This window comes from Tinamus guttatus, unplaced genomic scaffold, assembly GCF_059628265.1.
Source record: "Tinamus guttatus ecotype Peru unplaced genomic scaffold, ASM5962826v1 Tinamus_guttatus_pri_ptg000629l, whole genome shotgun sequence".
Classification (NCBI taxonomy): domain Eukaryota; kingdom Metazoa; phylum Chordata; class Aves; order Tinamiformes; family Tinamidae; genus Tinamus; species Tinamus guttatus.
In genome coordinates this window covers 1,032,565-1,060,300 of record NW_028289163.1, presented here as the reverse complement: position 1 = coordinate 1,060,300, position 27,736 = coordinate 1,032,565, and the positions used below count along the sequence as shown (strand labels likewise).

The 27,736-nt window shown below is 50.2% G+C and overlaps 2 protein-coding genes across 2 annotated transcripts; one reads left to right on the top strand and one right to left on the bottom strand.

The window, feature by feature from the left end:
- Positions 1-1,571: 1,571 nt before the first annotated feature.
- On the bottom strand, positions 1,572-10,007 carry NCSTN (nicastrin). The gene is made up of 17 exons (XM_088535469.1): positions 9,998-10,007; positions 9,377-9,481; positions 9,100-9,223; positions 8,481-8,599; positions 8,137-8,282; positions 7,863-8,013; positions 7,645-7,754; positions 7,035-7,187; positions 5,823-5,927; positions 5,614-5,691; positions 5,321-5,490; positions 4,038-4,140; positions 3,704-3,799; positions 3,127-3,214; positions 2,841-2,992; positions 2,305-2,517; positions 1,572-1,695 (listed from the first exon to the last, which is right to left on the bottom strand). The coding sequence occupies exons 1-17, from the start codon at positions 10,005-10,007 to the stop codon at positions 1,573-1,575; spliced, it is 2,046 nt and encodes a 681-aa protein (XP_088391595.1). The 3' UTR covers position 1,572.
- A 225-nt stretch (positions 10,008-10,232) lies between these two features.
- Positions 10,233-27,563, top strand: COPA (coat protein complex I subunit alpha). Its single transcript, XM_088535507.1, has 33 exons — positions 10,233-10,325; positions 10,410-10,523; positions 11,029-11,102; positions 11,438-11,518; positions 11,671-11,747; positions 11,979-12,088; positions 15,237-15,346; positions 15,712-15,811; positions 16,229-16,364; positions 16,510-16,592; positions 16,956-17,106; positions 17,498-17,564; positions 17,901-17,976; positions 19,428-19,510; positions 20,481-20,620; positions 21,202-21,287; positions 21,652-21,790; positions 22,082-22,244; positions 22,335-22,481; positions 22,889-23,078; positions 23,213-23,308; positions 23,674-23,762; positions 24,016-24,139; positions 24,401-24,490; positions 24,587-24,696; positions 24,843-24,920; positions 25,137-25,205; positions 25,359-25,495; positions 25,917-26,103; positions 26,193-26,303; positions 26,579-26,740; positions 27,015-27,209; positions 27,481-27,563. The coding sequence occupies exons 1-33, from the start codon at positions 10,286-10,288 to the stop codon at positions 27,538-27,540; spliced, it is 3,675 nt and encodes a 1,224-aa protein (XP_088391633.1). The 5' UTR covers positions 10,233-10,285; the 3' UTR covers positions 27,541-27,563.
- The last annotated feature ends 173 nt before the right edge of the window (positions 27,564-27,736 follow it).

Here is a 27,736-nt window from a genome sequence, read left to right as displayed (position 1 = left end):
GCACAAGCCTTCTGCACCCTGCAGAAAACCTGCATGCACACAAATACTCTGTTCGGATAATTCAGGGGGGCTGATTTTGTTCTGACAAAGTTGGGATGAGTTCCAAGGTTTGGTGTGGAAAGGGGTGAAAATTCTCATAATAAAGTAAAGGTGCCTCCATGTAAATTCAGATAAAACTTTCTTCAGCCTTGCTAGGAGAAATGGCAGGATATCAGGCATAGAAACATCCCACCAAGCACCAGGAACAGTGTTCTGATAGCAAGATGCATTAGCAAGTGGAAAAAGCTTCCCTAAGGGAAGCAGTGAAAGTGCAAAGCCTGAATTACTTTGAAACTCATGTTTTTGAGACAAGACTTAAATACAATTCACCTGCATTGCACTCTAAGGAAAGCGATGCGTGGTTTAGTGCTGGCCAGCTCTGGTTTCGATGGTTAATCCTCCCCACCTAGTTTGGAACCATTAACTTTGGATGCTGCCACCGTTACCTCTCGGAATCGGGACTGCTGACAAACAAGGGAACTTTCTTTCATACAACAGAGAGAATCTGGATCCTTGAGAGCTTCTTTCTCCCGGGCTGGTCCATCACGACGGGCAGTCCTCAGGGTCAGTCCTGCGGGGTGCTGTGCAGCAGCAGCAGAGCAAACAAGAGTGTGCAAACACGCTCGTTAGAAAACACGTTTATTAGAACAACCACGATGGGGGTGACCCTGTACAGGGCAACCCTCGGCCTTGGGGGGCTTACAGTCTAAACAGGGGACTCGAACAGCCAACGAGCCCCCTGTCCTGCCTAAGGGAACAGTCTCTTTTGTTCAGCCAGTCCTAGAAAGTTTCAAAAGTTTCACTGGGAGTTAAAAAAAAAAACGAATCAGACAAGCTCCAATCCTCCCAAGCCCAGAGCATTTTGCAAGACCCAGTGTTTTCGGTCCTTTTGGCAGCAACTAAGACAATACAGGCAATGGGTTAATGTGTAAGCAGAGTTTTGTTTTTTTTTTTAATTAAATGGAACTAATATATATATATAATATATATATACATAAAACCCAGGAAATATTGCACCTTTAAAAAAAGGACATTTTACACCTAAGCCTCTGTTTGACAAACCTTGCACTCCCTGCATTGTAGTATACACAGATTCACAGCAACTGTTTGACATTAACAGGCAACCAGCACTGTCAGACACCACAGAGCTCCGACGGTCCACGTACATCCCAGAAAAAAATTCCTTTATGCTTTCCAACCTCGCTCTCATCTCGGGGATACACCCATCGCACTGTCATCTTGGTAGCATCCAGGACCAGTCCTCCCAAGTTGCTCAGAAGTCTGGACAAATTACAAAGAAATTGTCATTTTGGGAACTTTGGGGAACTTTGAGGAACTTCTTAGGCAGTCACAATCTCGCTGGCACTTGGTCAGCTTGGTTTTCTGGGAAAGTCTTTTGCGTTTTGGGGCTCAGACCCCAGAACCTGAGCATGGAAGCTCTGGAGCGAACCGTTTGCGTCCCTATCCGGAGAGAGGGGCGTTCCAGTGTAGTTTTCTCTTTGACAAAATTAATCCAAGGACTTCCTAGACTCTTCAGTAAGCCACTGCCCCAGAGTCCCGAGGGAGGCTAAAAAGCACATCTGCTTTGGCGTTGATAAAATACGTGGCGAGGAGAGAGAAGATGAGGATGACGATGCCCACGGCCAAAGTGATCATCTAGGGAGGAAGGAGAGACACTTAATGTTTTTGTTACGACAACAGCCCTGCATCATCTCCCAGAATTTGGGGAGAAAGGGAGTCTCTGATGCAAAGCTTTGGATGGACATCTCATCACTGAGGGAATTCATCTATTAGAGGGGAGGAAGTGGCATTGCTTAGATGAAGTAAGTTGAGCCAGTACCAGTTCCAGAAAAGGGGGTGTGACATCGTTGCCACGAGGGCACAGTCCAAAAGTCACTGTCAACTTAATCCTTATTCTGCTGGTACTTAAGCTATATCACACCCAGTCATAGAGCTCAGTCTGGACTCTGATTCCTCTGCGTTCTTGGCCGTGGCCGACTAGGTTGTTACCCCACAAGGAGCTGGATGTGGGAAGGGACCACACATTCCTGTCACCCCTTTCTCAAGGGTGTCCCCCTTGGACCCAAGGGTCAAAGTCAGGCTGTTCTTAGTTGGGGAGCTCACAGATGACGATGGCACAGGATCTCCTAACAACCTCCGAACGCTTCCTTGAGCTGGCAGATGTTATTCAGTGCCCTATGGATTCTGCCTAACCACACGTTTTCCTTTCCTCTACTTTCCTTTTTAAAGTATGCACAAGCTTACCTCGAGCTCCTTGCTGGCTACCAGAAATATCCGGGCACGGATGTCTTTCCAGCGGCTCTCTGTCCACGTGGAGTACTCCGTGGATCCCCACTGCCTGAGCTCGAAGGCAGGGGAGAGGGCTTTGCTCAGGCGGACGGTGGAGCGGACGCAGAAGGGCACCCGCGACGTCGAGTTAGGGTCCAGAGAGCCCTGCACCCAGGCGTACTCGTACATCTGTGAAGAAAACAGGGCATGAGGGGGCAGCACTTGCAAATTATTACACTAGCTGCCCCGCTCTGCAACCCCACACGCATCTCTAGGGAAAAGGGGGCTTTACTGGCTGTTCTTGCTGTAATGGGATCCGTCTGCCCACCCTTTCTCTGCCCTTGGGCATTAAAATGCCTCCTCATTGGAGGAGTTTCCCCAGTTCTCCCATGGGGATTATGGGGAACGGAAAGGATTCCCAACCAGATTTCTTCAAAAGCAGAAAAACAGCAAGCGAGACAGCAGTTCCTTCCTCATCTACCATGTGCTACGCTCTTCCGAAGGCCACTTACTTCCTTCTCAGTATTGGGTGCTTTTTCAGGGTTCAAGCACTCCTCCTTGGTGAGGTTGACAACGGTGCCTGTGAGGTTGGCCAGCACATACTGCACGAGGTAGGTAGTGTTCACGGGGCTGGAAACTGCTACGTAGTGTTGGGGAACATCACCTGGAACAGGCACAGAACTGGGATTGGCAGTGGGAAGGCCAGAAGCAGATGACATTTCTACAGGACTTTAGAAAGCCGCCAGGTAACACATGGGGTCAAGCCCAATCCTGAATTATTCCTTATATCACACTTACCTAGAATTACTTTTAGGTCTGGTTTAATGATGGACTGAAACCAGGAATTGTTCATTTTAATGAGAAACCCATACAGCATTCGAGCGACCTGGAAAGAGATGGAAATTGGTTTATACAAAGAGGAGAGAATACAGCATCTCAGGGGCTCTCTCAGGATTATCTGGCTGAGAGGCCAAGAGCACAGCAAAGGAACCACTCTATCTTGCAACTGCATACAACACAGGGATGCATTGGGAAAACTGGGTTTAATTCCAGCTCCACTGTCCCCTTGGCCGATCCCTGGGGCACATATTGCCATTTCGGCCTCAGCTTCCTCTTCTGCTTTGTGAAATGGGAGAGCTCTGTTTTAGAAGAGGTTTGTGGATCTCAATGCCTGCCCTGAGATCGAGCGGGATGGTGGCAGAGAAGGGGGAAACATTTTCCTTTGGCTTTGGTGGGGAATGGGAGAAAGGGGGAGGCAAAGCCTCACGGAGACAGACAGGACAGCATGCTGTGTAAACACATATAAACAGAGACAGAAGGGAAGTACGTGAGGGCTCAACAGAGATGCCAGGGACTCAATTCCATCTGCTCGTACCGTTTTTGGATCTGCCTGAATAGCAGAGGTGTTGCTGGCTCCCCCTGCAAGCTGGTAGAGAGCACGGGCGACCACGGTGGCAACTTCTGCCAGGGACTGCAAAGGAAGAGGGCTCTGTGTTAATCAAGACAGGCAGATCCAGCACAAGGAGGGAGAGCAAGCCAGAACCGACACGTCTATCAGAGCGCCCGCACCGCGCTGGCATGCGAGTGCCTGCTGCCTTTGTCACCACACAGGGCACTCCGATGTCCCCCTCTGCCACGATCCTGCTCGCTGTCCACCCCTACCCAAAGCCCCATCCATCCCAGAGCGAAAGCAAACGTAGGGGAGGCACCTTGGCTGTGTCTGTGACATACTCCAGGGTCTCCTCGGGGCTAAGCCCCTCAGGGTACTCCACGCGGATGTTCTCCGGAGTGTCGTACATGCTCTGATAGTATCTGAAAAGAAGGAGGCAAACAGAGCTGAGAAGGGGCGGACAAAAAACCACAGGGCATGGAATTCAATTCAGAGCGTGCCTAAAGCAAACAGTGGGAGCAGCCTCCTGGGAGCAGAGGCAGAGCCCTGCCAAAGCACTACCCTGCCACACGCTCCTTAAACCATTTAATGAGGCTTTATAATTAACTTGGCCCTTCCACAGCTTCTCCCATCTGAGGATCTCCCAGCAATTTACAAGCTGTGATTAGCTTTCAGGTGGGCGACAGCCCAATCTATTAAATGGGCAGAGAAACTGAGGCAGCAACAACCCAAGCACAAGGCCCTGGGAGAGGAGAGCTCATGATGCAGGTCGTGCCAGGGGACTTGACTGATGCCTTATCCCGGGGAGGAATCCCGAGGTTGGGGAGGAATTCCAAGTCAAGTTAATGAGAGGTTTACATCAACGTAGCTGCAGCGGCCGCAGCTGGATTGGAAACCAATTGGTGCGTGGTAGATGCACCTGACATTCCCAGACCACCTGGGACACATCCCTCAAATCCAAACATGGGTCACACACAAGTGGGGTTGTGCGTTTTCCTGCCCTTTCAGGACAGATCTGGAGCTGAAAAGGAAGCTCCTTCCCCCTTCCTTTATCCCGACAAATATTCCCAGAAACAGCATAGGATAGAAGATGAAAGAGACAATTTGAATAACGTGTGGGGGTGTGGAAATGAAGGGGATCTGTCCATCTTCCACCCCACATTCCCACTTTCAATGTTGAGGAAGAGATGATCTCCATGGAACAAACTGCAGTAGGGTCAGGTGGGGTAAATGAAAGTGCCCTTTCTAATGCCTGGGGCTCCTTGCCACCACAAATAGAAAGCCATATTAAAAAAAAAAAAAAAAAAGGAAAAAAAAAGAAAAAAAAGCAGCTTCTGGAAGAACAGATGAGGCTTAGGCACGCTCAGTTGCCATTTGCTCACCTCTGGCTTCCAGCCAGCTGTGGGGAACATTTTCTGTACAAAACTGGATTTCTTTCGGTTGTCAGAATAATTATGTCGCGCCCGTTCAATTACACGGCGCGTGTTGGCTCCTGGGCTCCCCCTGGACGGCGGCTCCGCACGCGCGGAGCCCGCGGGGAGCCGGAGCCTCCGCCGGCTCCACCGGCCCCGGCCGGCGCGGCCTCCCGCTCCGGGCAGGTACCTGTTGTGGAAGGACGCGCGGTGGTCGGTCAGGACCACTCCCGGGATGTGCTGGGCCCGAAGGAAGCGCTGGAAGGAGGAGGGGGGAAGAGGCTGGGAATATCCGACCTCCTGCAAAGTCACATTTGCTCCTGTACTGCTGTTGCTCAGGATTTGTAGCAGGTTTTCAACCTGGAAAGAGGAGAAAACGACACGGTTCTGCTATGCTTTTGGAAGCGGCATTTCTCTGGGAAGTTTAAAGATTGTTTTAAAGATTGGACAGCCTCGTGGCTGGCGCAGATTGCTCTCCATTACCTGCCCTTGAATAGATTCATTCTTCCGAGAGACGGGGTCCGTATGCATCCACAGAACAGAGTCATTCCTTAGAGCCACCTGCAAGGAAAAGGCCCACCGTGAAACCCAGCGCAGGGAGAAGTCAAACCCAGCAAAAGACTGGCTGGAAAAGCCACGTTTATATCATCAAAGAGAAACGGGAAATAGAGAGCCCCTAACTCATCCCACACCTGATTCAACTCTATAAATGAATGAATGTTGTTCAAGCGGAGAGGAAACTTGTCTTTCTCCATATCATACACCATACGCGAGCTGCCAATGTAATCAAAGGTCTCCTGCAACAGAAAAAAAAAAGAAAAAAATCACACAGGAATCACGAGGTGGCTGCCTCGCTCACCCACGAGCAGGATTTGAGGGGCCAACGTAGAACAGAACCAGGAGCTCAATGGCCAACAACTGCATCAGTTATGTGTGAAAGTGCCTACAGCACCCGCTAAAGGACCAACGCGAGGGTTAGACCTCAGAGAGAAACAGAGGGATTGCAGGCAGGGATGGAGAAAAGGACAAAAGTGGAGGCAAAGAGCAGGACCGCAGGGACAGCCCATGAATTGCACAAGCAACAAAGATACAGAGGCCAAGTCAGACTTTTGTTTCAGTGAGCACTGATATCTCGCAGGATACTGCAAGGGAGTAACAGCAGGAGCCTCTATATGTCCCCCTGGACTAATTTCCTGCCAGGTCTCAATGCCTCCCACGTTCCGGGAGCGCGCCGGAGACTCCAGGCCTCGGCACTGCGCTCATCTCCCCCAGGGAAATTCCAACCAGGGCTACGGATGCGCTGGGGAGGGTGAAGGGAGGAAGTCACAGGGCCACAGCGTGGGGCTGTGGGAGCCAGTTTCACAGAGCTGCACAAAAGCAGCCATCAGTGGAGATGCCTTGAGGGGAACATCAGCTGTTGGCCATCAGTCCCTCCTCCAGCAGCTTATTCTGCTTTAACGCAGCTGCCAACGCCAGCGCTGGGCTCTCCGAAGTGAGCTGCATTTCACTGCTGTCAACACATATAATTTTAATCTAGTCTTTTCTGGGCTTTGTGTCAGGATGTGGAGTGTAGCTGCTGCGTTCCCCCCTGCACAGGGGTGAGGCAGAAAACAAACAGATCGAGGGACTGCGGAGAGAGGAGCGAAAGGAAAGTTTGTGTCACTCGCCCAGAATGAGCTGGGGGGCAGGAAACAGGGTGCCCGAGCAGAAGCCCCATCTGCTCCTGCTATCCCAGAGCAGCTGGAATCTTGTTCTCACCAAGCAAGTGGAGAGAACCAGGGTATGGGGACGCCAACGACGACCTTGCAGAAAGGCTTGCAGAAAGTTTGTTTGCAGGAAGCCAAGGATGGATGCGCTGCCTTGGAATAAGCCAAACGGTGGAGCGACACTCCTGCTGCTCTTACCCCTTGGAAGAAGGTGAACATGACGTTCCTCCGCAGCAGCTGCACGTCGGGCGCTTTGTGAAGGGCTTCAGCAGCGGCCAAGTGGGTCACGAAGGACGAGACGGCGCTCTCTGCCCCCGGGGCAATGTTCCAGAAGAAGGAGTGGCTGTCGATCTGCAAGCACGAAAAGCAGGGGCAAGAAACACCCACGCAGGCCGTGAGGAATCAGAACCCAGCACTTCACTGGCAAAGCCAAATCCGCAGCCTCTGCCCACCTCACAACTCACCCCGTTGGTGAAAAAAAGAACCAAAGCTTAATGAAATGTAAAATCTTAAAAACCCTAAGCAGAAATGTTAACTATTTCTACTTGTCTGGTTCCTCAAAGGTTTGGCATCACTGAAGAAACGCCCTAAGTCATGTAGCAAGACAAGCAGAATTAAAACCCAGATGTTCTTATGCTGAAATAATAGGCTCTGCCCTCTAAAAGGGACCTACTTGCAGAACGAGACAGTCAGATGTAAAGCAAAGTCTGAAAAAATGGAAGGAAATTAAAATATTTAGGAAGGTATCTTCCAGCAAGGGAAGATTCCATTCTCCCAGCATCCCAGAGCAACGTTAAAAGGTACCTACTCGAGTAGCAACAATAATGACTTCTTTGTCAGGGTCGACTTTTCCAGAGGAATTGATGGGCTGCAGGGTGCTCCACACGTTGTAGTCGAGAAGAGGATCACACACCACCTCTAGGAAGCAAGAGCAGCTCAAGAACTGGGACTACAACACCGGGGCCATTTTCTTACTATTCCCCCTTTTTCCTGCTGGCCTTATCCCCCAAAGGGGGACCTGCTCACCTGGATTAAGGCTGAAGGTGCTTTGGATGGAGCTGCGCCGCATGCAGGTGACAGTGCTGGTGACAGCGTGCATGTGGGAGAAGAGCTGCATAGCACACAGGGGGTACTCCGGGCCAGCCCCGTCACGGGGGACGTTATGGTCCTGATAGCACTGGAAGAAAGAGAAATTATTACAAAATTTAATGTTTCTGTAGCAGCACTGGCCCTGCAATTCATCCCCCTTTCTCAGGCCACGTGCAGATCCCCTCTCTCACTTGCCTGCAAAGTGCAGTACCTGCTTAATAACTTGAGTCTCGTTGGCATCCTCAAGGAGGAAGATAGGGAAGTCAAAATCCTCGTAGGAAAGCCCACTGCCCACGGGATTCCACACCGTGCTATTGCAGTGCGCGTACTGAGGGCCATAATCTTTGGAATAGACACCTGGAAAAGCGAAGAAATGGGTAAATTGGAATGTGTGAGAAATAACAAGGTGCAATTTCCGAGCTCCACCCAACCTGTACAAACACAAGAGGCTTTAATGACCAAGCATGGACAAAGTACACGTCTCATATGTCCAAGAAAATCAAACTTGCAACAAATCAGTGTCCAGGTAAACATTTTCATAACGTAATGCCTTACCAAACCCATCGTTGGGGCACTGCAAACCAGGGGAGAAGCCTTGGGGAGGGCTGGGTTTAGCAGCGGCTACGGCAAGGCCTGAAACGCGGGAGGTTCCCTTGAGCTGCAGCAGCACCCTCCTGGAACAGGGCACAGAGGAGCACAAACTTGTCTTTCCTAACCCAAAGTTAACCAAAAGTTTCAATCCCAAACACGCTACAGATGCAGTTGAGCATCCCTTGGTGCTTTGGATCAAAACTGGTCCCCTTTCCCCCAGTCTTCTCGAGAATCTGCATGATTGTGCATAATATCAACAAGCAAAAAAACCCCAATCACTTCACCCCTGTCCCAAAGGGCACGAGACAGATGGGAACGAGCTCATTGAATGAGGTACAAGGGACACCAGAGCAGCAGAAATTACACAGGGAAGAACTCTTGGATTTAAGGAACCAAATTGCCCATTTTGGGAGACAGAAACGGATCTAAGCGCTAAGACACGGCGAAAACTCTCCAACTTTCCTGCACGCTGGTGCTCTCAGGGCTCATTAACCATGTGGCGTTTGAAAAGCAGCATCAGATCGGAGCCCCTCATGTCCTCGGGGCTCCTTTGGGACGGTGGAAAGGGGTGATGGGGTCTTACCTGTTGAAAAGGCTCCCGTCGAGCAGGATCATGTAGGGCGGGTGGGGGCCGTCCGTGAGCACCCACCTCAGGTCCTCCTCCTTGTCCACCACGTGGATCACCCCCGTGTCGCCGCTGATGGAGGCTGCGGAGAGAGAGCGGAGGCCAACGATGGAAACGAGCGCGGAAAGCCGAGCGGGAAGGAGGCCAAGGACAGCGCAGCTTGCAGAACGGAGGGGAGGAGGTGCCTTTTGGCTAAAAGGCGCCAGGAAAAGGAGCAGCGAGGGGCCGTACTCACACTGGCAGCCGACCTGGTGCGTGGCGTTGAGCAGGCGGACGCAGGGCGCCGTGCGGTTCAGCGGGATGTAGATCTTCCTCTCCACCGAGTTGCCCCCGCACGGGCCTGGGGGCGGGCGGCGCTTTGGAAGGGGCTGGGGGGGCCTGGGGCGCCTCCTCCCACCCCCCAACGCCGAAGCCCCACGGGAACCGCAGCCCCCCGGGCGCAAACCCGATGGGAGGTGCCCCCCTCACCGCAAAATCCCACGGGAATCGCCCCCCGAACGTCAAAATTGCACGGGAACCCCCACGCACAACACCGAAACCCCACGGGAACGTCCCCCCAACCACGAAACCCCACGGGAACGTCGCCCCAACCACGAAACCCCACGGGAACGTCCCCCCAACCATGAAACCCCACGGAAATCCCCAACCCCGAAACCCCACGGGAACGTCCCCCCAACCACGAAACCCCACGGGAACGTCACCCGAGCCTCGAAACCCCACGGGAACCCGCTTCCCTCCGGTCCCTTCGCGACGGAGAAGACCAGGGCCCGTCCCCGCTCGCTCTCCCCTCACCGGGGGCGGGTGGCGAGTCCCGGGGAACTCCCCCTCGCCCGCCCCATAGCGGCCCCGGCCTCACCCGCCGCCATCGCGACGAGCAGCAGCGCCCACACCCGCGGCCAGGCCGGGCCCGGGGCCCGGGGGCTCCCGGCAGCGGCCTCCGTCCCGCGGCCGCCCCCCGCCGCCATCTTCTCAGCCCTTCCGCTTCCTCCGCGCCGCCGGAAGCCGCTCTGGCACCGCGGGAGGACCGCGACTCGGTAGCCGGGACGGGGCGGTGGAGGAAGCGGAAGCGGCTCTGGGGCGCCGACGTGGAGCGGGAGGGCGGCGACATCGGCGACAACGGCGGTAACGGCGACAGCGGGGGACGATGCTGACCAAGTTCGAGACCAAGTCGGCCCGGGTGAAAGGTGCGGAGCGACGGGCCCCGTTTCCGCGGAGCGCGGCGGCCCCGCCGCGGCCGGGCCCTCACGGCGCCGTTTCCCTCCCCTCAGGCCTGAGCTTCCACCCGAAGCGGCCCTGGATCCTCACGAGCCTCCACAACGGCGTGATCCAGCTGTGGGACTACCGCATGTGCACCCTCATTGACAAGTTCGACGAGCACGACGGTGAGTGGGGGGCCGGGTACTGGAGCCCGTTACCGGGAGCCGGTTACCGGGGTCCGTTACTGGGGGCCATCACTGGGCCCGTTACTGGGAACCGGTTACTGGGGCCGTTACCGGGAGCCAGTTACCAGGGACTGTTACCGGGGAGTTACCAGTCCCCAGGAGTCGGTTACCGGGGCCTGTTACCAAGGGCTGTTACCGGAGCCGTTACTGCCGTTTTCGCCCTCTTTTCCTGCCTGGGTGATTTCCCAGTCCCCGGGTGCATCCGCAAAGTGGGATCTTGGCCTAATTACTGATTTAGGGGAAAAGAAAAGGTTGGAATCGCGTCCGAAGGGAGGCGGCGCGACCTGCGAGCGTTGATGGAACCAGCACGATGTCAGTTTTACCCTATGGGATGAAATTTGTTGTTTGCTTTAACGTTTTTGTCGCTCCTGAAAGAAACAGAGGGGTGAGAGCGGGGCTGTCCCGGCCCTGTGTACCCTCAACTGGCTTCTTCCTTCCTCCCTAGGGCCCGTTCGAGGCATCGACTTCCACAAGCAGCAGCCCCTCTTCGTGTCTGGAGGCGACGATTACAAAATCAAGGTAATTATTTTGGTAAAGGTGGTTGTTTTGGGGTAATCCCCCCACTGTTGTCTCTCTTTCTGCCAAGGATATTGCCCAGGCGAGGGGATTTGTAGGGAAACTGCCAACAGGGGGAGGGAGCAAGGGGAGAAATAGTGCTAGGAGGTTAAGATTGGCTGGTAATTAAGATTAGTGGCAATTTTAATAAATTGAAACCTCTTTACGCTTGTGTTAGAGCCTTGTTGTGGAATAGAGGGGTTTGTAAATGAGCTGGAATCTTCCGTGTGCTGCGAGGAGGCCGCAGAGGTCCCGGTGGGCCGTGGTGCATCCGTTCCCTTCTGTTTGTGTGTGCTCAGGTCTGGAATTACAAGCTGCGCCGCTGTCTCTTCACCCTGCTGGGGCACTTGGATTACATTCGCACGACCTTCTTCCACCACGTAAGGCTCCTCCTGTATGAAATGGGATCCATTCCGCTTCCCTGGGCGGGAGTCCTTGGCAAAGAAATTGTCTGAAGGGAGAAAAACGTCTAGGGTAGAGATGACAGTGGAGATGAATGATTATTTCCTTTACAAAATGCTGTTCCTTTTAGGAATACCCCTGGATCTTGAGTGCTTCTGATGATCAGACGATTCGTGTTTGGAATTGGCAGTCCAGGACTTGTGTTTGGTAAAGTCAATGGGTGCTTTATAAATAACTGCAGGGTCGGGGCGCAGCCTAAAGGGGTTGTTTTCAACTGGGAAATACTAATAACGTTTAAAAACTGGGCATAGTTGCAGAAGTAGAACCAACAAAACTGGTGATTGTGAATGTATCTTTCAGTCTTTGCTCTTTTATTTGGATGCTAGTGAATGGTCTCTTTCTGTTTAAATGGTGTTTTCTGCCCTCTTTTTGTTGCAGCGTGCTGACAGGACACAACCACTACGTGATGTGTGCCCAGTTTCACCCCTCTGAGGACCTCGTCGTGTCGGCCAGCTTGGATCAGACTGTGCGCGTTTGGGATATTTCTGGTGAGCTGCCCAGATCCAGGGGGTCTCCAGGGGGTCAGCCCACGGCAAAACTGCAATTGCTGAAAGCCAAGTGAGGCAGGAACGAGTCGGCTCGTATCTGAGAGCAGGAAAAGCAGCTGGGTGACCGGGAGCCTCGGGCAGAGAAGTGCACGATCCTCTGCTGCCGGAGAGTCCCGAGTCCTCAATTTTGGCACCATGGGTTGCTGGGGACCTTGGGGGTCCATCTAATCCAGCCTTCACTTGAAGCAGGTCTTCAGCACTAGACCAAGTCACCGTGGCTTTATGCAGGGAAGGAAACCCCTAAAGACGGAGATTTCCCCCTGTGAGATCTCAGTCTGACTTTTTAGTGCTGTCCGAGTCAGCTTTGCTGATGTGCCAGCCCTGTAGGAGGAATTCCTGAGATTTGTGGATCATCTTTATCCCCTTGAAAAGCTGTGGAGGCAACGATAAGTCCTTCATTCTGAGATAAAGCTAAAAAGAACAAAAAAGGACAAAAAGACTCTTTTCTTTTTGTCCTTGTTTGTAACCTGCTTGTGCAGGAAGACAGTGTTAGAGGTTTCTTCCGTGCGCAGCTTGCTCATCTGCAACTCAAAACTCCAAAGCATTTTGCTAATAACTTCTTGTTAGGTGTTTCTTAGGCTAGAGCTAGGCCACAAAGTCACTTAACGATTGCCAGAAGATACCTGAACGAAAAAGGAAAATGGAGAGAAAAGGTAGATAGTAGCAGAAAATGGAGAAAAAGGTAGATAGTAGCAGAAAATGGAGAGAAAAAGATAGTAGAAAAGAAGGGGCTGCTTGGAGGGAGGCAGGTGGGACGCTGCTGAGGCTGCTGTGATGTTGTGAGCTCCCAGAGCCCGTGCTCCTCTCTCCACCTGATGCTCTCAGCATTGCAGTTCTGCTTGGGCACCCTGGTTCGTGGTACACGCTCAGACATGGCCAGCTGTGTCAACAGGAGGGGCTGGGGACAGGAGGTGGTTATTTAAAACCTGTCCCCCGTCTCTGTCCTGCCAGCACGGGGAGTCTAACAGCTCTTCTGCCAGCAAGCTGCGCTGCTGCCTTCTCCCACAGACTCTCTCTCAGCAGAAATCCTGCTGCCAAATAGCTTTGGAGATGGTACAGAGGGTTTTTTTTTTTGCTTTTCCTTGGCTGGTATGTGATGAGGGGTTTTAGAGTTATTGACTCAGCTGTTGCTCTGGTCAGACAGCTCAGGGCAAGAATATTGGTGGGAAGAGAAAAAATAGGAAGAGGTGAAAAATGGAGCCATTTGGAAAAATGGAGTTCTGTGGACCGAAATGTTCTGTCTTCAGAGCTGCATGTTCAAAACCATGTTCAATGCAGAACAAATAGGATGGAGGTTAAAGAGTCCCGTTTCTTGCTAGTCTCCTGAGAGAGATTCTGTGAATGCAGTCAGGATGGGCATGTTTATATATTAAAATGCATGAAACCTGTATGATTTGCCTGTGCTTTGGAATGAAGCCCTTGCTTACAGTGATGATATTAACCTACAGCAACTGTGAAATAACCTGTTCTGTCTCTCTTTAATCGTTAACCCAGGAGGAGAGTGTTAGTGTTCACGAGCAGAGTGTTTTGTACATGCAGTAACATCACCCACCAACTTCTCTCCTTTTCCCCTGGCTTCCTCCCAGTTGGCCAATATTGATGTCTGTGGCTAGGCAGGGATCTTCCTTATTCTGTCCAGGCTCAAATTTATTGGGATGAGCAGCTTAAGTGAGGATCATCGGAGGATTTTGGCCTTTAATTCACTGTTAGGCTCAGACTTCAGAGAGTGTTTTTAGACCTGGCCTCTCCCTGGGCATCCACAGTGGGTTACATTCATGGTTGGCCAAATCTTTGCACCACTTCAGCCTCCCCTGCACTTTTTAATTGCTCCCTGAATGCAACGGGCTGAGAGGAGAGGATGAAACAAGTGCTTAGCAGCAGAACAGTCAGCACCCGAGAGCCCGTCTTAGTTTCAGTCTTGGGTAAGGGATAGAGCTTCTTGGGAAGAATTAGAATTGGGAAGAAGAGGAGAATAGAGCAAAAAAATTGCGAAGAACTGTCGTCCTAGTGTGTTAACCTCTGTATTCCCAAAATGGATCCCAGGAACATCCCCATGCTTTACATTTCTCTTCCTTCTTCCCTCCTAAGCTCCCATTTGTTGGTTGCAATAACGTATGTTCCCGTTTGGCTGCTTCGCTGTGCTCTTGTGCCTGTTGAACTGTGTCTCCTTTCTAGATTTGCCCTTACACTGCCTAATATCTGCTGTGTGCTGAGCCCTTCCTCTTTCCCTGCTCCCTCCCCAGCGCCGTGCAGGAGGCTGGTATGTTCTGTGAGTGTCCTGCCTTCCCTCTAGATCTGTGCAGTTGCCCAGAAATTTTCCACTTGTGTTTCAGTCCTGTTTCACTGGCTTGTCAAAGGCTCAAGTATTTTTTTTTCTTTTAAAAGTCCTGTGTTTCTTCTTTCACCATCCCTCGATTATGTATGTTTTATTTCTCGCTTTCTGGGGCGGTTTGTGTCAGCTTTGTAGAAGCTTCCACTCAGCCATTCAAGCTCTTCGCTGCTTTTTGGACCATCTGTGTGTGTGCACCTCACCCAGAGCATTCATGTTTTGTTTCAGGCCACTGGTTGATGCATTGATTTCATTAGACCAGCTTCCTTGGAGGTTATTGAGCCTAGGCCCTTACCTTAAATCTCCCTCTTAAAACAGCCCCTGAAAATCCCTTGTTTTCCAGGTAGATTGTCCAAATTCAGGAGGTGAGTGAGAGCAGTCCTCAAACTGACAGAAGAAAACAGCCGAAAAATTGCAAGCTCAGATTAGCACGTAAGGAGTGAGAAACAGGAATGTGTCACCTGTCCTCTGCTCCGTGTCCCTCTCAGGGAGCTGAGGTGACCCTTTGTATGGTGTCCTGCATTGAGACTTTCCTTTGGACTTGTCTAATCTGAGCTTGCACTTTTGGAGAAAGTGGAAGGGTCTCCTGGATGTTCCTCTCACCCTCTTCCACTCTTTCACATTCTTCCTTTCCACCTGAAAATGTGGGTAAACAGCCCCAAAGAGTGGTCAACTTGTTGCTAAATTAAAAATACTGGCTTGATTGTGTATTTTTTGCCTCCTCTGCCCCTGCTTCTCCTTTTTCCTTTGTTCCTCAAGGCCTAAGGAAGAAGAACCTGTCCCCTGGAGCTGTGGAGTCGGATGTCAGGGGAATAACTGGGGTGGATTTGTTTGGGACAACAGATGCAGTTGTGAAGCACGTTCTTGAGGTACCGTGTTCGTATATGTGGCTGTGCAGCCTTTGCAGCTTTACTTAATGAAGTCCCTGCGATGGCTTCAAACGATCCTCCAAAAGATCTGGAAAACAGCGGAGGAAAAAGGAGCCGATACTTGAGTCAGCTCTTTACACGCTGTTGCAGGATAGGGCATTTATTTTTAAGAAGTGTAAGACTGAAATCTGGAGATGTTTGCACTGCAACCTAGCAGATGTGGTTTTCTCTATACAACTAAAACCTCAGTTCAGTCATGGATGCTGTTGCCTTGTGTGGGTGTGGGGGGGTATCCCTTTTCCCAGTCCCTTTTCCTAGACTCTCTCCGAGCCTGGGAAGGCTTCAGGTGACTGTTTTGCTTGCAGGGCCATGACCGTGGAGTGAACTGGGCTGCCTTTCACCCCACCATGCCCCTTATCGTGTCGGGAGCCGACGATCGCCAAGTGAAGATCTGGCGCATGAATGGTAAGAGGGAGCTCACAGAAAGAAGGGCAGGCTAAGTAGAAGAGTTAAACCTGTGTCCAAACACCTATAGGTTGAGCCTGAAGATAATACACACTCGTGAGCCTGTCTGTGCAATTCGGGGGTAAATAAGGCAGCTGCAATGTTGCCTTCTGCAGTCTGAGAGCTCATTCTCTAGCCAACACCTCAAGCTGCTTTTGTTTTTCAGTCACATCTGAGCAGAGGCTCGTAGGAACAGCTAGGCTTGGCTCTGAAGTTTTTTGGTTGTAAACTAGTGCAATAAGAAAGGGAGCTATTCCGGAGCCAGTGATATAGTAACCAGCAGCCCGTGGAAACCACCTTCCAAAGTGACTTGTTTCTGCTACGTGCGGTTGAGCTTTCTTAAGCATTAGCTTCCTAATTGTGCTCTGCTTCGGTTAGAATCGAAGGCCTGGGAGGTCGACACTTGCCGTGGACACTACAACAACGTCTCGTGCGCCGTCTTCCACCCGCGCCAGGAGCTGATCCTCAGCAATTCCGAAGACAAGAGCATCCGGGTCTGGGATATGTCGAAACGGTTAGTTTAGAGTTCAGTATTTTTGAGCTGATTTCCCCATAATTAATGCCAGAGATGTTCTCTACTGTCTTCATTTTGTGAACTGGCACTTACATCAAGGTTTCCATTCTGTTTATTTTCCTTCGTTCCTCTCTTGCACTTTTAGGACTGGTGTCCAGACGTTTCGCCGTGACCACGATCGTTTCTGGGTATTGGCTGCTCATCCCAACCTCAACCTCTTTGCTGCAGGTGAGAGATCTACTCAGTGTCTGTCAGACCACAGCAAAGGAAGTTCTTTATGCAGAAACTCTTTGCAACAAGGATTTGGTTTTCATTAGCACGCTTTGCAAAACACTTTGCAGATGTTACTAAATGTATTGGATGGAAAAGATCCTTTTCCAGATCTTAGATTATTGGGAAATCTGAAGGGATGGAAACATGGCACTTGGGAAGGAAATAAAATCACTTCTTCCAGTGAAAAAGTAGTAGATGTGGCTGACAGTGCTGGTGATTTTGTTGGATCTTTCTTTGTTTTAGAGGCTGTCATGCCATGTGCATGACAAGAAAAACGCATTAGTTCTGACGTGTGAATTCTCAAACGCTTTTTCGCAGGCCATGACGGTGGGATGATTGTGTTCAAACTGGAGCGCGAGCGGCCTGCCTACGCCGTGCACGGGAACATGCTCTATTATGTGAAGGACCGTTTCCTCCGCCAGCTCGATTTCAACAGCTCCAAAGACGTGGCAGTCATGCAGCTGCGAAGGTAGGAAGCTGAATTGCTGCTTAGTTCCTCATTGATAAATAGATTATATTGTCATTTTCTGCTCAGCAATTCAACTTTGGTTGATTGTTCTTTCAGATCAGCTACAAAGCCTGAAAGAAGTTGATTTAGGTCAATTTTTATATGTATACTCTTGTGTTTTTTCTTCCTGTAACTAGCTTCACAATTGAAGCAACTTTAAACTAAAATGCTGGCTATCTATTTAGAAAATAACAATGTCTTAGTTCTTTCCCTTGTGTTTTTGAGTCAGGAAATTCATCAAAACAGAGCTGTTGTTGATAGTGTATTTCAAAAAATAAGAGGATTTTTGAGATGATAGTAGAAAAAATCCTGATCTGCCCCATTACTAACTCTCTTCATCATTCCTCTTCAGCGGTTCCAAGTTCCCTGTATTCAACATGTCGTATAATCCAGCTGAGAACGCTGTCCTCCTCTGCACGGTAAGCCAGTTTGCTGCAGAATGTGCTCAAAAACTTGTCCAGGGGCTGTGAACGTGATTCTCTTCTCAATATACAACTTAACACCAAGTCCCAAAAGCTGAGAGGATGTGAGACACAAAGCTAGACTGAGGATCAGTTCTACGGGTGAAGTGTTTTGTGCATTATTTTTGATACCTGCCGAATTGTTCCTTTTCCTCTCCTTTTACAGACTTCCTTTTTTTTCTTACTATTTTAAAAGTTGTCCTGCTCCAATGGTCTGTAATTGGGAGGGGAAAACCTCTTTATTATTATTATTGTTATTATTATTATTATTTATTTTCTTTTCCACTCCTGCAGAGAGCCAGCAACTTAGAGAACAGCACTTACGACCTCTACACCATTCCCAAGGATGCAGATTCCCAGAACCCTGATGGTAGGTGTTTCCTACTTCACATTAAGCCTTCCTAGTGTTTTGTCTCTTTATAGCTATCCCTTCCTCTGCTCTCATACTGTGTCTGTGTGTGTTTTATGTATATGAAAGGTTCATTTCTCTAAGCCTCTCTTGTTGGACTCTCTTTCCATGTTTTCCAGTGCCCCTGCAGCACACATCATTTGGCAGGTTTCCTGCTTACTATATCATAAGCTTCACTGACTTGAAAAATTCATGTTCATCCCAGATTTTTACTGCTAGAAATATATATTTTATAATTTTGTTATTAGGAACTTTCCATTTTCCCTTTCGACGCAGCAGGCAGCCTTCCTGGCTTGTCAACAAAGATGAATTTGAACCAGATACGTTTTGTTCTAAAAGAGTTTATGCTCTGAAAAGTGGCCATAAAAGTGACAGTGCCAGGGCACCAGTATTCATTCTTCCTCTCGGCAAATTCCAATCAGTTTTGTGCAATTTACAAGTCCAAATATGATTTAGAAAAATCTTTTTTTCTTTCTCCTAACTGTGAATTCCACTTGGGATCTGAAACTCCAGCTGGTTCCTCCTGCCTCTGTCGTCATGGCAGTAAAGGTTTCGAAGCGAGTGGGAGTGATGAATGACACAGCCTGGAATCTAGCTTACTTCTCTGGAGATTTATTAGTGTCTGAGGATGTAACGAAGGGAAGATTTCTTTGTCAGTACAGTCAGCAGGTGTATTTTGGAGAGAGGAAGACAAAGGGAGCTTTTTAGCCATTTTATATAGATTAAATGTTACTGAGTATATTCAAAGTATTTTATTGCAGTTGAGAGGTCTGCCACAAATGACACTAGACTTGGTAAGAAGGTCTCCCAGAGCAATCCTGTTTTCAGGAGCAGAAAACTGAAGAAGCAGAAACTGTGTATTTTTCCCCCAAAGCAGCAGCTCTGTCACCTCGCCTGTCCCCTCCCTCTGCTGCCTTCCTGGGCCGTGCGTGACCCGCATCCGAGCCGCATCCCGCGCTGCTCCCGTGCCGAGCGCTGTGTTTATAGGGACATTTCGCCGCCCGGAGAACATCTGCGTGCCGGGGAGCGCGCGGGCTGCCTCCTCCAGCTCGTTATGTTGCTTTGCAGCGGGGGAGAGGGAACGGGGGCCGTGCCGACGCCGGGACCCTCCGTGCGCTTGGCCAGCGGGGCCCTGCTCGTTAGCTTGACAGACGGCGCTGTCGCCCGGGATGGCCCCGTTCCGCGCCAGGCAGCGGCGTTGGCTCCGTCTTGTGCCTTGGCTGCCGAGAGGGGCTGGCGCCGGCCACGCGGGGAGACCCGCGAGGACACGGCGGGGAGGAACCCCGCGAATGGCCCCGGGTTACCCATGAATTAGGAGGGAGCAGCTGATCCAGCAACAAGATGGGATCAAACGAGACTGACTAATGTGGCGCCTGCCAGAGGTTTTATTCCTTGCGTTCTGCTCTCCGCAGCCCCCGAAGGGAAGCGCTCCTCCGGGCTCACAGCTGTGTGGGTAGCTCGAAACCGCTTCGCAGTCCTGGACCGCATGCACTCGGTAAGGGACAGCCCTAACGGGGTCATCGTTTTAACCGGGCCCGTTGTCACTTGGAAGCGTCTGAGCACAAAGCAGGAAAACTGGGTTAACAGAATTATCGGGGGTCTGCGTAGCCTGGCGAAGCAGTGTCGGTAGAGGCTGGGCTGCAAGTGTAAGGAAACGTAATATGATGCAAATCTACTGAATTTAAATACCGTTCAGCTTATCTTACTATAAATGTTACCTCTCGGTAGCTGGAGGCCTGCTGGAGAAGGTGAGTTCAGAAAGGAAAGCTGTCCAGAAGGGGACTGAAATTAGCCAGGCTGCTTTCATAGTCTGAAAGTGCTGAGTAAATGGGGAAAAAGCAGGTATAGCTCTTTATAAAGCTCTTTGTTCTCACTCATGGAGTGCAATAGGAGAAAGAGGAAAGGCAGTTATAGAAAGAATTCCCATTTGGATTTACTTGGTGGAAGGAGAAAGAGGAAATGTCTTAATCTTTGCCTTGTACACATCAGTTTTTAGCATGTGATTGCATTATTCAGTATTTTCTTGCTTAGTAAATTCAGTTTTAGTGCAAGCCTGTTTTGTTACTCTTCCTGGCTTTCCCTTCTCCCCCTTTCTGTTCCCCTGTGTCAGCTTGCTCAACTTTTTTTTCCCTTTTAATTTACACTGTGTTCTCTATTTCCTTTGTACATTCGCTTACAGAGAGGGCTTGCAAATTTTATCAGACAGCTAATAATGACAGCAATGGTGAGGAAGGGGAAGGTTGCACTGTGTGAAGGTGCACTAAGAAACACAGCTTTTTATCCTTACAAACTGACATGGTTGAGCTTTCTGGCAGGATAAATTTCTGTTGTGAAGGGCTGAGTCTTCTGTTTCTTGCCTCACGTCGTTGGGGTTTAGCTCTACAGTGTCTGAGCTTAAATGACCTTCTACATGTTTGTAGATCGTACCTAACTTTCCTGTGGTATTTTCCTTCATCGTGTGGCAGATTCTAATCAAAAACCTGAAGAATGAGATCACCAAGAAGGTGCAGGTGCCGAACTGCGATGAGATTTTCTATGCTGGCACCGGGAACCTGCTGCTGAGAGATGCAGACTCCATCACCCTCTTTGACGTGCAGCAGAAGCGGTAGGTTTCAGCCTGCTGGGAGAAGTTTTAATATTGTAATCCTGCTGGCGTGTGCCCTCTGGGGACAAGTAATAGCTATTAATGCACTCCAAAATTTAGCATCAGCTGCAGGCTGCGTGAGGCTGGTCCCAACCACGGCGAACAACTGTTACCAAAAGCACAGTGCAAACGTAGCCAAGGTGCAATTTATGCTGCAGGCGTCGTGCCATTGATCACAGGGAGATGTGTGCCATGGCCTTGTAAATTCTGTGACTGCAGAATTGGGTATTATAAAAGGGGAAAGAAATTAAAACAAAAAAAAAGATGGGGCTGAGCTTGCCCAGTCCCTTAGGTTTTATATCTGTGCAAAATGCTCTTGAGCCACAAAGTGGTAGCAAGCTTTTAGGGATATAAGCTCTAAAGATGGTTTTAACCATATTTGAGGTTTCTGAGAAAGGGTCTAAAGTCTATGCAGTAGGTAGAAGAGTTGGGCATCTGCACGTTGGGCTCAGGGTGCTGAGTGCAGGCCACAACTCCAGAGCTTGCAGCGGGGAGGAGGGATGTTGTGCAGCTCTCTGATGTCGGTGCTGTCCTTGTCACAGAACTCTGGCCTCGGTGAAGATCTCCAAGGTGAAATACGTCATTTGGTCGGCTGACATGTCCCACGTGGCTTTGCTGGCGAAGCACGGTGAGCACAGGAGGCCTGAATGTCTCCCCTGGGTCCTGGGCACCGCGTCTGCCCCTTCCCCTTTGGTGGGCAGAATCCCTCCTGGCCGTGGCCATTCAGTGTCTCGGCCACAAGCGAAGGTGCCGCTGGGGACATTCAGTGTGGACCCCTCCAGTTTGTCTCTTCAGCAAAGCCTTTCTGCAAGGGCTTGTAGAAAGGAGGATTTCTTAAATTGAGCAAAAAGAATTTAGCTAGTTTCCTTCATCATGTAAAGGCAAATGGCAACAATTCCTTTTCTGTTTGCTATTTTGAGGCAGACATTTTGAGGCAGACATTTAGCAACAGAAAGTTCCCTATCCTTAAATCTTACGTTTTTCATTTCCAGCCATCATGATCTGCAACAGAAAGCTGGAGTCGCTGTGTAATATCCATGAAAATATCCGTGTCAAGAGCGGCGCCTGGGATGAGAGTGGGGTTTTCATCTATACCACCAGTAACCACATCAAATATGCTGTCACCACTGGGTGAGTCATGGTTCATGGAGTCCCTGAAGTAGCAGCTCTTACACAGACTATGATGCTTTTTTGATAGAGGCCAAAATTGGTGCTGATGTAAATGCATTTTTTCTTTCTTTTTTTTCTTTTTTTTTTTTTTTCAATGTGGGCTTAGGAAAAGCAACTAGAGGTTTGACCAGCCTCATCTTGGGTTGCTTGTATTGTTCCTGGTACATCAGACCTGTTTTTCAGGCAGGGTCTTGCTTTTATAATCCGGACTAAGCGGATCAAGTCAAATGAATATGCTGTGTTCTGGTGCAGGGATCACGGCATCATCCGCACCTTGGATCTGCCTATTTATGTCACGCGGGTGAAGGGAAACAACGTGTACTGCTTGGACAGGGAATGTCGTCCCCGGGTCCTCACCATTGATCCCACAGAATTCAAGTTCAAACTGGCATTGATCAACAGAAAATACGATGAGGTGAGGAGGGAAGCGAAGCACTGCCCCTTTCTTTGGCCGTGGTGTGGGGCTGGAGGATAATCCATCCATTTTCCTGCCTTTCTCTTGCAGGTGCTGCACATGGTGAGGAATGCTAAGCTCGTGGGCCAGTCCATCATTGCCTACCTGCAAAAAAAGGGCTACCCGGAGGTGGCCCTGCACTTTGTCAAGGATGAGAAGACCCGGTTCAGCCTGGCGCTGGAATGCGGCAACATTGAGGTGAGGTGGCAGGTGGTGCTGTGGAAAAGCCAGGTCTTTTGGGGCAAATGTTACTTTATGTTGCAAGAGAGGGTGACGTTGGGAAGAAAACGCTTGCCTTGCCTTTGCTGCGTTGCATTTTACAGAATCTGCCTCATCCTGGGAGAGTTGTGGATCTTCCTAGAGCAGGGAATGATAGGAGCCCTGCTAAGATGCAGGCCCTCAGCTGAGGGCACAGTTTAATACCATGATCCTTATAATCTTAATGCAGGTGTTAGGAACGGGAGCCTGCAGGAAAGCCTGCCTTATGCAAAGCCACTTACTGCTTTTGGAGGGGTAGGGAATACCCCTGAAATCTGTGTGTGTTTAGCTGTTTTTATTTTTTTTTTCAGGTCTTCCCTTGTAACCACATCTCATTCCTTTGTTAGATTGCTCTGGAAGCAGCCAAGGCTCTGGATGACAAGAACTGCTGGGAGAAGCTGGGAGAAGTGGCCCTGCTGCAGGGAAATCACCAGATTGTGGAGATGTGCTACCAGCGCACCAAGAATTTTGATAGACTCTCCTTCCTCTATCTCATCACTGGCAACCTGGAGAAGCTGCGCAAGATGATGAAGATAGGTGAGTCCCAGGATGGCAGCAAAGGAGAACGAGCTAAAAGGAATAGAATGTTGTTCCAAAAGGGAATGAGTGGCAACATCAAAACCAGATGTAAAGAGATACAATTATGTCTGTTTTTTTTTCTTTTGATTTAGCTGAGATCCGTAAAGATATGAGTGGGCACTACCAGAATGCCTTGTATCTAGGAGATGTGTCAGAGAGGGTGAGGATCCTGAAGAACTGTGGCCAAAGTGAGTAATATCAGACTAACATGTGCCTCTGTGGGCTGGGGAGAAGTTGGAGAGGAGGTGTGAATAAGCAGTAATTTCTGGAGGCAGATAATATAATCCCTTACATGAAAAACAGAATCAGATGGGAGGAAGGTGATGTAAGAGCTAGAATACAACCCGGGAGACTGGAGACAAACTTTGACCATCTGAACACGCTCTGTTCATGCACGTGTTCTAGTACTAAATCCAATGGTACCCCCCAAAGCTGTAATTATGAATCTGAGCATGATGCTGATCTTTCCTTTGTGGCAGTGCAAGCCAGCATGAGTTTTTCTTGCTCTAGGCAGTTTAGGAGGGAGGCTCATATTGGCCATATCTCATTTCAGAGTCCTTAGCCTATCTCACAGCTGCAACCCATGGTCTGGATGAGGAAGCTGAAAGCCTGAAGGAAACATTTGATCCTGAAAAGGAAACGGTTAGTGAATGAATTAGTGCTTCCTATTTCACTATGGGAGCCCCAGAGTCTGGGAAGAGGGTGACACTGGAATATAGTGTTAGTATAACTGGTGAGGCAGCTCCTTTCTAGGAGGAGGAACCACCTCTGCTCCAGTCACTGCTTATCTTCAAGCTTGAAACTGTCTGTCTTGCCCGGGGAAGCAGGGGGAGAGGTCAAAGAAGAGGATTTTCTTTACACGACCTTGAGCTGATTTCTGTTCTTTTCTGCCCAGATTCCAGACATCGATCCCAATGCAAAATTGCTGCAACCTCCAGCCCCTATCATGCCTCTGGACACCAACTGGCCATTGCTGACTGTCTCCAAGGGATTCTTTGAAGGAACAATTGCTAGCAAAGGTATTGCTGTATCCCTGCAGAGCTGAGGCTGTGCACGTGTCTCCTGAGCTGTTGCTGTTAAACCTCAGATTTGTTGTTACTGGCAGAGGTTGGAATCCAGCTATATCTTTACACGACCCTTAAAATCTCTCAAGAAATCTTTTGGCCTTTTAACAGAGGATGGTGTTTGACAATTGGAGGGGAGGCTGTTAGCCTAAGTTGCTTCTTTGTTTAACGTCTTCTCAGAGATGAGTAAATGGATAATCCTGTCCTTTTTTTAAGGCAAAGGAGGTGCTTTGGCTGCAGATATTGATATTGACACTGTCGGCACTGAAGGCTGGGGTGAGGATGCAGAGTTGCAGCTGGATGAAGGTGGGTGTATCCCCGAGCATTGCTTAGAACTGAGAGAAGAGAGAGTGTACGTGTGTGCACATAAGAGCTCTAATGAGATTTTTTTCCTCCATGCAGATGGTTTTGTGGATGCCGGAGAAGGCTTTGGAGAAGAAGGTGCAGGAAAAGGGCAGGAAGAAGGAGGTGGATGGGAAGTTGAGGAAGATTTGGACCTTCCCCCTGAACTGGTGGGGTGCTTTTGGGTGCAGAGCAGTTTTGTGGGGTTTCTTGTGTATCCCCTCATTGCCACGAGGCCGTGAAAGCTTGCAGGGGGGAAAAAATTCTTTTGTGTCAAACGCTTGATTGCCAATCACTGTCCTGTGTGTTTCCCCAGGATGTACCTGCTGGTCCAGCAGGAGGAGCTGAGGATGGTTTCTTCGTGCCACCCACCAAAGGCACCAGCCCTGCTCAGGTGATGGGACAGACCTTTTGTCATCTTTCCAAGAAACTTTCTAATTTGGTTTTTCTTTTCTTTCTTTTCTATTTCTCCGGGCTCAGTCCTTGTTAACACTCAGCTGTGAGCACGACACAGCAGCTCGTTACAGGGGCCAGGGGTGATGAGAATAGGTAGAGGAAACGTGTGTGTTCACAGTGACTCTTTTAAGAGGTTTCTCATCCCTTTTTGTAGGTGTGGTGTAACAATTCCCAGCTCCCTGTTGATCACATCCTGGCAGGCTCCTTCGAAACAGCAATGAGAGTGAGTTACCCTGGAGTTCTGGCGGGGGGAAAGAGCTTGCACTTGTCCCCATGCCTTCTGTGTGTGAAATGAGATCAGAGCCTGAGTGCTGCTGCCTGTGCAGCCTCTGCAGAGCCCTAGGCATCTTTTACTCAGCAGATCAATGTCTTTCAGCTCCTTCACGACCAGGTAGGAGTCACCAACTTCGGGCCCTACAAGCAGCTGTTCCTGCAGACCTTTGCCCGTGGCCGTACGACCTACCAAGCTCTGCCCTGTCTCCCCAGCATGTACGGATACCCGCACCGCAACTGGTGAGCGCCTGGCCAGCCCCTCCTCTGTGCTCTTTGCCTTGTGCCCTTTTCCTTCCTGGCACCTTGGAAGTTCAGTTGTAGCCAGAGGAGAGGAGCCTTCCTTTCTGATGGGAGTGTTTCAAGTTTAGTGGGTTTTGCTAGGAAATCTAGAGAACAGGTGGGATTTTTTTACAGTAGCAGCTGTAGAAAAATGAAGTTAACCTTTCAAAGTGTGTTAATGCAGAGGCAGCTGGGTGTTGCAGGAGGCAGCATTGCAGAAGCAGAGATGCTGTTGGGGCTAAGGTGAGGACGCCAGTGTAGCCCCAGGTCCAAGTGTTGCTGACAAGCTACAGTTGAGCTGACAGCCTAGGGGTGCTGTGTTCTGGATGCCCTCTGCAGTGGCTCTGTTTGGCCCTCTCCAAGCCCTCTCTGGTGTCTCCAGGAAGGATGCTGGCTTGAAGAACGCCCTCCCTGCTGTTGGGCTGAAACTCAACGACCTGATCCAGCGCCTGCAGCTCTGCTACCAGCTCACGACGGCCGGCAAGTTCGAGGAGGCCGTGGAGAAGTTCCGCTCCATCTTGCTCAGTGTGCCCTTGCTGGTGGTGGACAACAAGCAGGAGATTGCTGAGGTGAGAGGCACATGTCTCTCTTTTTGCCCACATTCTGCATCCTCCTGTCCCAGGAGGCCAAGTGCTTGACTCTGTGTTCCTCTCCCCAGGCCCAGCAGCTGATAGCCATTTGCCGGGAGTACATTGTGGGGCTCTCGATGGAGATAGAGCGGAAGAAGCTGCCCAAGGAGACCCTGGAGCAGCAGAAGCGGATCTGTGAGGTATGGGAATCTCTGTGACGTTCTTCTCTGAATGGCTGGGAGGGAGTTGGGGAAGAAAATAGCCTTTTGGCTTAAAAAGGCTTTGGAAATCATGAGTTTGGCCATTTCTACAATTTCCTCTTATGTGGAATTGTGCCTCGGTTTCCTGCCTTTAAAGCAGAAGTGGCTGTGATCACCTGGAGGGGTTTGGTGTGCTCCTTGCAGCATTTTCAGGGCATACAGTTTCTCCCTTCATTGCTAGTGACTGTATCTCTCCCTTCTTCTCCGTGACGCAGATGGCTGCCTATTTCACCCACTCCAACCTGCAGCCCGTCCACATGATCTTGGTGCTGCGCACTGCTCTCAACCTCTTTTTCAAACTCAAAAACTTCAAGACAGCTGCTACCTTTGCTCGTCGCCTGCTGGAACTGGGTCCAAAGCCGGAGGTGGCGCAGCAGGTAGGTCTGCAAAGTGCGTGGTCAGGAGTGTCACCGATGCTCCGTGTGCTTTGGAGCAAGATCTCCTTGGTCCAGAGAGGACCAACTTGCTTCCTCCAAGGCCGAGGCTTTTGTGATCAGAGCAGAGGTGCTCGCTGGTGGGAGCGAGGAGGCAGTGGGAGGAAACGGTCTGATTTATGCTCGTTACCAGTAGAATCTAGTCTGGCTTCTGTGGGAGCCTCTGGTTGGGCTGCTCTGTAGCTCTGCCTCTGCTCAAGATTGTTCCTTTTTGCAGACCCGCAAGATCCTGTCCGCGTGCGAGAAGAATCCCACTGACACCTACCAGCTCAACTATGATATGCACAACCCCTTTGACATCTGTGCTGCCTCTTACCGGCCCATATATCGTGGCAAACCTGTGGAGAAGTGTCCGCTCAGTGGAGCCTGCTACTCTCCCGAGTTCCAGGGGCAGATCTGCCGTGTCACCACGGTAAGGGAATCTGAACGTCTGAATCCACTCTAGCACCTTCCCCTTTGCCCTCCTAAGCTGACTTGACCTGGGCTTTGGATCTAAAATTGAACACCTGAGGACTTGGCGTTTGAGGAGGAGTGGTTTGGGAATTGTGAAATGCAAAGTAGTTTAAGTTCTACCTTCAGGGACTGACCTTGCAGTCCTGAAGACTGTAGGCTGGGACATCCATGCGTGGGGTTGGATTATTGGGTTGCTTTTAAGCATTAATCATCTCCCTTTTCTTCTCCAGGTGACAGAGATTGGCAAAGATGTCCTCGGGCTGCGGATCAGCCCGCTCCAGTTCCGCTAGGGCCCTGCCCCGTCCTGGGGAGGTGAGAGGATCGGAGGGGAACGGTCCTGTTTCACAGTGCTAAAGCATTTACCTCCCAGCATTCCAGCTCCTAGTCGAATCTCCTCACCATAGTTGTGCCCGTGCTCTCATCTGACAAATCCTCCCCCTCCCAGGAATGGTGTAGTGAGACTTTCCAATGCTTTTGAGTAGTAGC

Coding starts and splice junctions, on each gene's coding strand:
- NCSTN (XM_088535469.1), bottom strand. Junction 9,224..9,376: donor GCACCAGGTCGGCTGCCAGT/GTGAGTACGGCC, acceptor CTCTCTCCGCAG/CCTCCATCAGCGGCGACACG. Junction 7,755..7,862: donor CACCTTCAGCCTTAATCCAG/GTGAGCAGGTCC, acceptor CTTGCTTCCTAG/AGGTGGTGTGTGATCCTCTT.
- COPA (XM_088535507.1), top strand. CDS start 10,286: ATGCTGACCAAGTTCGAGACCAAGTCGGCCCGGGTGAAAG. Junction 26,104..26,192: donor ACAAGCAGGAGATTGCTGAG/GTGAGAGGCACA, acceptor TCCTCTCCCCAG/GCCCAGCAGCTGATAGCCAT. Junction 26,741..27,014: donor AGCCGGAGGTGGCGCAGCAG/GTAGGTCTGCAA, acceptor TCCTTTTTGCAG/ACCCGCAAGATCCTGTCCGC.